Here is a 9,769-nt window from a genome sequence, read left to right as displayed (position 1 = left end):
GGCCTTGCCTCTGTCCCCTTGCTGGGGGAGGATAGGAGAGAAAGTCCTTTTAATCTGTCCTCCCTGTGTCATGGGCATAGGGTGGCCTAGCCTGCGGGAAGTCCTTCCATTGGTCTCTCTTGAGTCCTTCCTGCCCCTCCCAACTGGGCCCACGTTGCAGTGTGGACGGTTTGGTTCTGGAGTTATGACTGGCCGGTGCCAAACAAAGACCAGTGCCCAGTGGGTCCCCAAAGGCTCAGAGGCCAGGAGGCGCAGCCTATTCCTGAGCGAGGGTGAAGGGGCGGAGAATACTGAGAGAGAGCGCCGATTGGGTGGGAGGCGGGCCCTTAAGGTCTCTGAGCGCTTCTATTGGTGTGTGGACTTGCGTCAGTAACGTGGGGCGGAAGGGGCTGGGGGGAGGCGCTGAGGTATTGAATTTGGAAATTGGAGGGGACACTGGTGGACGGTCAGTTTTGGGGGTGGCTACGGGCAGAGATGGTTGTCCAAGAGGGCTGAGAGTAGGGATCCCGGGAGCTCAGTGCGGGAGTCCGGGGAGGCTCAGAGTGTGGAGTCCTAAAAGACTCAAAGTCTGGGGTCTGAGAGGTGCTTGGCAGGGAAGAAGGTTTGAGAGGAGTCACGCTCTGAGCCGAAGGTCCAAGGGTGCTGGAGTGAAGGGGCGCTCAGAAAGGGAAGTCTGAGGGTGTCCAGAGTCGGGAGATCCGAGGAGGCTGAGAGTGGACGGATCCGAGGAGGCTCAGAGAGGGAGCGCAAGTGTGCTCAGAACGGGGCATCTGAAAGGGCTTGGAGCTGGCGGAGACTCCACCGGGGTCCTGAGTGTTATTAGAAAGCCGGGATCGTTTGAAGTGAGGTCTCAAATTATGGTGTTTAAGGAGGCTTTGGGGTATGTGTGGAGCTTTTGAGAAAGGTTCCCTGTGTGGGATCAGAGAATGTTCTCTGTGACAGCATGGGAGGGCACATGTGTAATATCATAGGCCCTTGGTGGGCAGTTTTGGAGGAGTGTTTCCCAGTCAGGGAAGCTGGGGGTCCATTGTGTGTCTTTTGAGATGCTGAGGACTCAGGTTTTAGAAACTGACTGGGTTTCACTAGAGGACTGAGGTGAGGGCCTGGTCCATGATGGGGCAGAATGCTGGATCATGGCCCGAGAGTGGGAAGCTTAGTGACTTCAGTGTGTCCTCCCCTCCCCACAGGACTGGATGCAAGGAGATGATGTCGATGGAGGAGCAGGACGTCAGGGTCCCAGCTCTGGAACCATTCAGGGTGGAGCAGGTTGTCAGGACTGGGGATGCAGAGGGTGAAGGAGGGCACTAGAGGGTGGGAGGTGGGTGAGGCAGGCAGGCTGACTCCTGGGTTCATAGATTGCCTCCTTCCTCCAAATTCATTCTTACCCTCAGAGTCCAGCCCTACCCCCAATCCCATGCTGGAATAGGCATGGGCCCCTTGACTTCAGACCCTGGACTGTCTGGGGACATCCTGATCCTCTCTACAGAGGGAGAGGTTGCTCACAATGTTAGGGCCCCTGTGAGGGTCAAAGGGCTACACCTTCATGGGGATCTCTATCCTAGGCACCACCTGTAATCTACTATGTCCCTGACTTCATCTCCAAGGAAGAGGAGGAGTATTTGCTTCGACAGGTGACCCTAATGCCCTTCTGGTCTGTTTCTCCCTCTTCCCATATCCCTCCCCAACCCCCAGCCCCATATGAGAGTCCCCAAGGCTGCAGTGAAGACCCTGGCAGAAAGGAGAGTGCCACACAGCACCCACTCCCCACCATCTCCTTCTCTCTCTCTTAGGACCTGCTAGGGCCTATCAGAAAGAACTTTTTTTAGGAGGCTTAGGTGAAACCAAACTGATTCTTAGGAAGGAGGTGGTTAAATGAGCCTCAGACTCCTTGTACTGAGATAGCCCAGTACAGCCTCCAAAATGAGGATGTTGTTGAGATCAGATTCCCTTTATTTTTTATTTTAATTTTTTAATTATTTTTTTAAAGATGACCGGTAAGGGGATCTTAATCCTTGACTTGGTGTTGTCAGTACCACACTCTCCCAAGTGAGCTAACCGGCCATCCCTATATAGGGATCCAAACCTGTGGCTTTGGTGTTATCAGCACAACCCTCTCCCAAGTGAGCCACAGGCCGGCCCTTGAGATCAGATTCCTTATGCAGGAATAGCCCAGCACAACCCGAGAGTCTCAGGAACAGGGAAGTTATATAGAGCTCATACTTCCTCTGCTGAGGTAGTCCAATCCTGCTATCTTAAAGAAAAGGTTATAAACATAGGCTGAGATAGCCCAGTTTAGAGCCTTGAGATTGGTCAATTAAGAATTTAGTATTCAGATTTCTGTACTGAGATAGCCCATGGTGTAGAGTAAACTTTCCCTGTGCTAAGATAGCTCAGCATAGACCCAGATGTTTAGGAACAAGATTACCAAGCACAGATCGCCTTTGCTGAGATGCCCCGTCTGTATTCTATTCTTAAGGTTTGGGGAAAGAAGAATTTACTAAGCTCAGAGTCCCTGCACTGGGATAGCCCTTTGCAGCCCTAGAACCTTAGTTACAGAGCACAGGTCTTCCCTGTGCTGGGGTAACCCATCTGAGCTTGAGTCCCAGGAACAAGTTAGCTACAGAACAGAGACTTCTGTGCTGAGATAGCTCATTCCAGACCTTTGGATTCTTGGTATTGAAAAAATTTATGTATTTTAGAATTCCTAGGCTGAAATAGCCCAGTCCAGCCCCATAACTATGAAGGGAATAAGGAGATTATCGACAGAGTATAGACTTCTTGGACTGAGATAGCCCATTCTAGACCCTTAGGATCTTAGCAGTGGAGGATTTTCAAAGTGCTTTATTTGCTATGCTAAGATGGCCCAGCTTAGCACATTCCCTCCCCCAGGAGATAAGAACAAGGAGGTTCCAGAACTCAGACTGTCCTCAGGTAGCCCAGGTTCCTCTCTTCAGTCCCAGTAGACACAGGTGGGCCTTAGTGCCAAAAGCCTCCCCAGGAAAGAAGGCAAGCAACAAAATCCCGGGAACATACTACCCCAGAGGACGATCCCATAGATACTGAGATGACCCATTTACACCCCAGGTAAAGGCCTCTATGTTGGCCTCAGTGGGAGAATCACTGAGGGGTGGTCCTGAAAAAAGGAGTGACCCCTTCCCCTACCTCCTAGGTTTTCAATGCCCCAAAGCCAAAGTGGACCCAGCTTTCTGGGAGGAAGTTACAGAACTGGGGTAAGTGTCCCTGGCTGGGGGCATGGGTGATTCTGTGATGTGGGCTGGGGCGGAGGACTCAGGTCCAACAGTCTCAAGATGTTGGGAGGGTCCCTGAGGGTTCAAGGGGTCCCAAGGGCCAGGAGGATTCAGTGGAGGTCCTGAGGGTTAGGGATTTCCTGATGAGTTGGGAGTATGTTGAAGGGTCCAGTGGCGATCTCCTAAGGGTCAGGGGTCCTTGAGGGGGTCGAAGTGCTTTCAACCACTGGGATATCCCTAGTGGGGGCTGCAGGTACCAAGACTCCTTAATTGGGTGCCCTCAGAATTGCATTATCCTCCCCAGGTGGGCTCCCTCATCCCCGGGGGATGGTCCCTGAGCGGCTGCCCCCCTGGCTCCAGCGCTATGTGGACAAAGTGTCTGACCTCAGCCTTTTTGGGGGTCTCCCAGCTAACCATGTCCTCGTGAACCAGTATCTGCCTGGAGAGGGCATCATGGTAACCACATGGCCTCACCCCAATCCCCAAAGTAACTGCCTCCACTAAGACCTCTGAGCCTTCGGGGGCAGGGCATCATGTTTACCCACCCTCACACTCATTAAGCAGCCACATACCCAACCAGGCATCCACCTCCCTGTTCCCAACTTGGGAGCCCCCCTTTAACCGAGAGGGTGGGGGGTGTGGACTCCTGCCCTGCCCAGCCCTGGTGCCCACTCCCTAGCCCCATGAGGATGGACCACTGTACTACCCGACCGTCACCACCATCAGCCTGGGTTCCCACACCATGCTGGACTTCTACAAGCTGCGGCAGCCAGAGGATGATGACCCTACAGAACAGGTGGGCCTTGAGACACTGCCCCAACCACTCATGTGTGCTCTGACATCCCACCCCCTCCAAAATAACCCAATCCCCCCTGCCTTTTGGGTACTCCTGACACCCTCCCAGACACCTTCCCCTCTCCCCTCATGGGGTATACCCACTTCTTCCCAGACACCCAACCCATCTGCATGCATGCAGGGTACCCTAAACACCATGATATCCACAGACACCTCAATACCTCTGCCTGCTGACTGGATGTCCCTGACACCCCACAGACCCCTAACCCCACACACTCAAGTCTTTAACAGCCCAACATGCACATATACCCTCTGTAGGGCTCCCCAGTACTCCAACAGACACTGATATCAGATACCTCAATGTCATTCACTCAGGGTGCCCCAACATCCTCCCAGATGCCCTGACTCTCTACCCACTGCACAAGGCACCCCAACACTGACATCCTGCCACTCCAGTAATGTGACCTGTGCTGGAGGACACCCCTAGATTCTCCTTGGCCCCTCAACACATGACTCGCTGCTCAGGGAGGCCCCAGATGTCCTGACAGCAACTTCTCTGACCGTTTTCTCTGAGTGATGCACTTCTGACACCCCAGTGTTCATAGAACTCTCCTGGACACCCTGCCCCTGGCTATTCCTTGGGGCTTTAGCTCTACCTGCTCCTGGATACTCCACATCCCCTCATACTCTACTGGTGTCCCCTATAGCCCACTCGCTCTACCCTCTGCCCCTACCCGGTCCCACCTTCAGCCATGCCTGCTCAAGCCCAGCACTGCTCCAGTGTCCTGGGGACTACTGATCCTTCAGCCCCTGCCCCAGCCCCTTGGAGATCCCATCTGCAGCTCCCACTTCCAATGATCCTTTGACCCCGCCCCCCATCTACAGCCTAGTTCCTGCCCCCTCGCCCTCCCTACCCAACAGCTCCCTGCCTGGGGCTTGCCGATTTTCACTCCTCGACCCCCAAAGCCTCTATCCCTGGGAACATGCTTGCTCCTCAGCCTTTGCCCCTGGGAACTCCCCTGACTCTTGAAGCCTGCTGACCTCTCGCACACCCCCCGACCTCTGGAGACCCGCTGACCATCACCCACCCTGCAGCCTCGGCCCCCACCCCGGCCCACCACCTCGCTGCTGCTGGAACCGTGCAGCCTGCTGGTGCTCCGTGGCGCCGCTTACACACGCCTCCTCCACGGCATCGCCGCCGCCCGGGAAGACACGCTCGACGCCGCCTTCATGCCACCCAACGCAGCCTCCTGCCCATCGGCGCAGCCCGGAGCCCGCCTGGTCCGCGGAACCCGCGTCTCGCTGACCATCCGACGCGTGCCCCGCGTGCTGCGCACCGGCCTCCTGCTCAGCAAGTGACCGCCAGGCTTCAGGACTAGCGGGATTCCGGGCTCCTGCCCCCTGGGGCTGCTGCAACTCTGTGACCTTGGAGCCCTGGAACAGAGACGGCTCCCCTGGGTTATTTTCCCAGTAACTTTGTGGGAACCACAGGAGAAGACCCCATTCCTAATAAACCAAAAATGTCTTTCCTTAGTTTTAGATTTATTTGCAGGGAGGGGGCAGTTGCTGGGGTTCCTGAGAGACACAGCATTTGGCACTGTTAAGTAGGTGGGGTAGGCCCTGGAGGTCCACCATTTGGGTCATTGAGTGGGGCAGAATCCAGGGCTCTTTAGGGAGGGGGTGGGGGGTTATATCTGGAACCTCCTTGGAATGGGGTGGGGTGATGTTGGAAGGCTTAGCTACTGGTCCTGCTAGGGAGGAAGGAGTTAAGTGGCTCTGCTGTCACCTGAGCTGGGCATCGCATCAAATTAACTGGGTCCAGGTTCCTCTTGGAAGGGGTGGAACTAGGTCTGCCTCTGGGCCTCTCCACAGCCTCAGGCCTGGGTGAGTTCAGCTGACTAGGTCTAGGGGAGACATCCTGGCTAGGGAAAAAGCTTTTACTGGGTGTCTTGACCTGACTATCTGTCCCCAGGCCCTCCAGCTATGGCCTTGTCCCCCCCTCTGAGTCTTAGATTCCCCTCAGAACCCCTCAACCATCCCCCTGGAACCGCTAGGGAGCCAGACATTGCTGGATGCACCCTCTGCCTTGCATCTGGAGAGGAGAGAATCAGGTGGGGGCTGGGGTTTTTGAAATATGGTCCCAAGAGGGTGGGGGCAGTAGCAGGGGCCATTTGAGGATAGGAAGAGCTGTAGTTATGATGACCTGGGGACATGGGAGACAGCTGGGGGTGGGGTTAGGGTGGGGTGGAAAATGGGGCACTGAGGTTCACCCAGGGGCTTGTCAATGTTCCCTACCTCCTAGGCCAGAGCAGGCCCAGAAACTGGGACAGGACTCCTTCGACCCTCCTGAGCATTTCCAGGGTGGGCCGAGGGGCACTGAACCTACTGTCAGCCCCCCAAGATTGTCAACACTCTCTTCCCATGAGGACCAACTTGGGGACAAACACTGTGAGGTGAGCTGAAGTGACCCAGACCCCTGTGCCAGCCCCTACCTCCTTTCTGTCCCCCAGAATCTGGCCTCCACACTGGGAATGAGGTGATGATTCTGGAAAGGGGCAGAGCATCGGTGAGGGGAGGGACAATCTGGAAAATATTTCTTTACTGATCAGTATAGAAGTATTTCAATATTTCACCAACTGGGAGAGAAGTTTTTCATCATTGGTCCTGGTTCTGTCCCATTCCTCTTGGAAGGGTGCCCAGCTCTATTACCCCCTCTCTGTCCAGACCCCCAGGCCCCACATATTCAAATCTTCAGGAGGCTTGAGAACCTGGAGACCTTGAATTTAGATGTCCCCAGGCTTGGCTCCAGTGGGAAGATCCCCAGGTGGGAGCATCCCAGGTGCAAACACAGAGATGGACTCTGCTATAGAGAAGCATCCAGAAGGCAGGAGCCTACAGAAGAGGGTGGCAATGGCGGGGGGAGGTAATGTCTTGATTGGCCCATTGGCCCTGATTCACCCCCTGTTCCCAGCACTGCATCGCTGGCCTGGAGGTCTTGGAGGCTGAGCAGGACAGCCTGCACCTTTGCCTATTAGGGCTAGGCCTCTGGCTGCAGGACCTGGAGCAACGGCCAGGGCCCTGGGCATTAGCCAGGAGTGGGATGCTCCAACTACAGGTAGGCAGTGGGAAGCCAGGATATCAGAGGGTGGCCAGGGCCCCAGAAGTGGGTGCCAGCTTTCTGGGGTGGGAAATGGGTTTATTACATGTTCCAGGTCTCTGGATAGAAAATGGGGGAGGGGATAACTGCAGGTTCTGGGTCTCTGGTGTCCTTGGTGTGTGAGGGGGGTGATGTCCAACCATGTGTACTCAGGCCCTACAGGCAGACCTACAAGGGGCAGCTGAGCACGTGGATGCACTGCTAGCATTCGGTGAAGGGCTGGCCCAGTGGAATGAGCCGAGGGCCTGGGCATTCCTGGAACAGCTCCTAAGGGCCCTTGGAGCCCACCAAGACACCATCTTCCAACGCCTCTGGCAGCTGCAGGCCCAGCTGGTCAGCTACATCATGGTATGGCCCACCCTGGTGGTCCCTGGCCTAGGCCCGAGTCTCACAACTCCCATGACCTCTGTCCTCTGATCCAGGTGTTTGAGGAGGCCACCATGCTGGACCAGGATTTGGAGGTCGAGGGGGACTCAGACAGGCCAGAACCTGGTGAGGTCTGGGGGCCCTGGGCACCCACTAGCCTCCCCATTCCAGCAGAGTTGGAGTGGGACCCAGCAGGGGACGTTGGGGGCCTCCGGCCTTTGGGGCAGAAGACAGCCCGGACACCAGGGGCTCCCTGTGAACTGTGTGGCCACAGAGGCCCACAGGGCAGGGGAAAAGGCCTTGAGGTGAGAGCAGAACCCCTTGAGGGACCCCCTCCTCAGCACCAGGTACCCACGGGGCACCTTTGTGTGCCTTCTAGCAGGGCCCTTCCTTTTCAATGAGGTCTTGGTAGCTCATCCCTCCCTCTATGTCTCCTTTTGTCTCTGTGTCTGCCTTTGTCTCACTGTTTCCCTCTCTCACATCTTTCTCTGTCTACATCCTCAACCCCATTTCCTCTCTCCCTGCCCCCCAGTCTTCACACCATCATGGCACTAGCCTCCTGGCTCTTCTGCAAACACGCCAAATTCACTCCTATCTCAAAGCTCCCTGATGTGTTCCCAACTCACCTCCTCACTTTATTCCAGCCTCTCCTCAAATGTCACCTCTTCAGAGAAGCCTGCCCTGGCCCTAAAACATTAGCACTCCTTATCTTCTTATTTTATTTCCTAACAGCACTTACCTCAGCTTTACATCCTACATTTATTTATTAATTTATGGTCTTTCTCCCACCAGAATATAAGCTCCATGGAAGCCAGGGTTTTGCCTGTTTACATCCTCACTGTGGCCCAAGCTCCTAGAACAGTGCCTGGCATGTAAAAGACACTCATTAAATATTTGTTGAATGAATGAATAAGTAATATCTCTTCTCTTGGTTTCTTTGGCTGGGCACCTCTCCTGGTGTCTCTTGTGAGATCTCTCTATTTCCGCAGAATCTCATCTCTAAGACACCCCCATCCTTGCCCTTCCCCAACCATGTTTCTCTTTATTGCTGGTTTTCCAAGGACTATATTCCTCTCTCTCCCCACAGGACATGCTTGTATTGGGCCTCAGCCACCGGAAACGCTTAGCAGGTCACCGAAGACGGTCTCCACTTCAGAAGCCTCAGGTGAGCTGGTCCTCAGCCAAATGTACCATTTGGGAATCTTGATGACAAGTGACAGAAACCCAACCCAAATTGAAAAGCACAAAAAGGGATACTGCTTTTCTCATGTAACTGAAAAGTCGAGGCACTGCTGAATTCAGGACCTCAAATACTATCAGGGTTCAGTCTCTCCCTCTCTTGGGCTCTACTTCCCCAAGGTGGCCTCCTTCTCAGCAAAATGCTGCCCCAACCGCTACACACACACTTCCCACTGTTTACCCACCCCAAGGGAAGGAGAGTGACCTACTGGCAGCAGCCAAAGTCCCAGGGCTGACTCGCACCTGCCCAGCTTGGGTCATGGGCTGTACCCTGAACCAATGGGAGTGGCCAGGTCTGGGTCGGATGCGCACTCATGGAAGTGGGGGAGGTGGGGATCAGCCTCACATGAACCTGAAGGTCTGAGTGTGGGAGGCATGACCACTCCCCCTCCCCAGATTGAATCACTACTAACAGAAAAGGGGATTGGATTGGATGGAAGACAGGCACGAAACATACATCCACTACACTTGGAGATATTCCAAGTCCACGTGGGTCCTGGGGACAGTGGAGATGCCAGGAAAGGAGGAGAAATAAGACCAGCCCTGTAGGTAGGTAGCAGTAAGGGAAAGTCCACACTAAGTATCACTTCCATCTATTCTGCTGCTGGCTACTGTGTCCCCTTGGGACAAGAAGAGGCAAGCATCTTCCAGTCTCCAGGATGTGATGCTGGAGGTGGATCCTGGGTGAGATGCCAGGGAGATGGGTCTGGGGTGTGGGGGACAGGGCTCAAGGTGGCAGCCACCCATGTATTTAACACTGTTTTTCCCTTCTCAGGACCCCTGATCCTGCATCCAGGCAGCCCCTCACCTTCCTCCTTATCCTCCTCCTCCTCTTTCTTCTCCTGGTGGGTGCCATGTTGCTCCTGCCCATGTCAGGGGGCCCCTGCTGCTCTCACACCCAACTGGCCAGGACACCATACCTGGTATTCAGCTATGTCAATGGTCTCCCCCCAATCTGAGTATA

General features: G+C 54.9%; 2 protein-coding genes across 3 annotated transcripts; both read left to right on the top strand.

Annotated features, from left to right (window-relative positions):
* Nucleotides 1-397: 397 nt before the first annotated feature.
* On the top strand, nt 398-5,576 carry ALKBH6 (alkB homolog 6). 2 transcript variants are annotated; one of them, XM_063112456.1, is made up of 7 exons: nt 398-407; nt 1,188-1,266; nt 1,563-1,631; nt 3,170-3,230; nt 3,553-3,704; nt 3,928-4,044; nt 5,139-5,576. In XM_063112456.1, exons 2-7 carry the CDS (start codon nt 1,204-1,206, stop codon nt 5,400-5,402), a joined length of 726 nt encoding a protein of 241 aa, XP_062968526.1. In that variant the 5' UTR covers nt 398-407; nt 1,188-1,203; the 3' UTR covers nt 5,403-5,576. The 2 variants fall into 2 exon arrangements, with proteins under 2 accessions (XP_062968526.1, XP_062968525.1); XM_063112455.1 differs by lacking the exon at nt 398-407 and adding an exon at nt 411-445.
* Nucleotides 5,577-5,897: 321 nt separating this feature from the next.
* On the top strand, nt 5,898-9,769 carry SYNE4 (spectrin repeat containing nuclear envelope family member 4). The gene is made up of 8 exons (XM_063112550.1): nt 5,898-6,154; nt 6,346-6,496; nt 7,015-7,158; nt 7,354-7,548; nt 7,623-7,887; nt 8,634-8,731; nt 9,437-9,489; nt 9,581-9,769. Exons 1-8 carry the CDS (start codon nt 6,027-6,029, stop codon nt 9,762-9,764), a joined length of 1,218 nt encoding a protein of 405 aa, XP_062968620.1. The 5' UTR covers nt 5,898-6,026; the 3' UTR covers nt 9,765-9,769.

This window comes from Cynocephalus volans, chromosome 10, assembly GCF_027409185.1.
Source record: "Cynocephalus volans isolate mCynVol1 chromosome 10, mCynVol1.pri, whole genome shotgun sequence".
In the NCBI taxonomy this organism is placed as follows: domain Eukaryota; kingdom Metazoa; phylum Chordata; class Mammalia; order Dermoptera; family Cynocephalidae; genus Cynocephalus; species Cynocephalus volans.
Note: the sequence above shows the minus strand (reverse complement) of the source record. Positions and strands in the feature narration are given on the sequence as shown.

What these genes read in the sequence shown, in the direction of transcription:
- SYNE4 (XM_063112550.1), top strand. Translation starts at nt 6,027, where the DNA reads ATGGCCTTGTCCCCCCCTCTGAGTCTTAGATTCCCCTCAGAACCCCTC. An exon ending in TCTGGAGAGGAGAGAATCAG is followed by an intron (nt 6,155 to 6,345) that starts GTGGGGGCTGGG and finishes CCTACCTCCTAG; the next exon opens with GCCAGAGCAGGCCCAGAAAC. An exon ending in TGAGGTGAGAGCAGAACCCC is followed by an intron (nt 7,888 to 8,633) that starts TTGAGGGACCCC and finishes TCCAAGGACTAT; the next exon opens with ATTCCTCTCTCTCCCCACAG.
- ALKBH6 (XM_063112456.1), top strand. Translation starts at nt 1,204, where the DNA reads ATGATGTCGATGGAGGAGCAGGACGTCAGGGTCCCAGCTCTGGAACCA. An exon ending in AGGAGTATTTGCTTCGACAG is followed by an intron (nt 1,632 to 3,169) that starts GTGACCCTAATG and finishes CCTACCTCCTAG; the next exon opens with GTTTTCAATGCCCCAAAGCC. An exon ending in GAGGAAGTTACAGAACTGGG is followed by an intron (nt 3,231 to 3,552) that starts GTAAGTGTCCCT and finishes TATCCTCCCCAG; the next exon opens with GTGGGCTCCCTCATCCCCGG.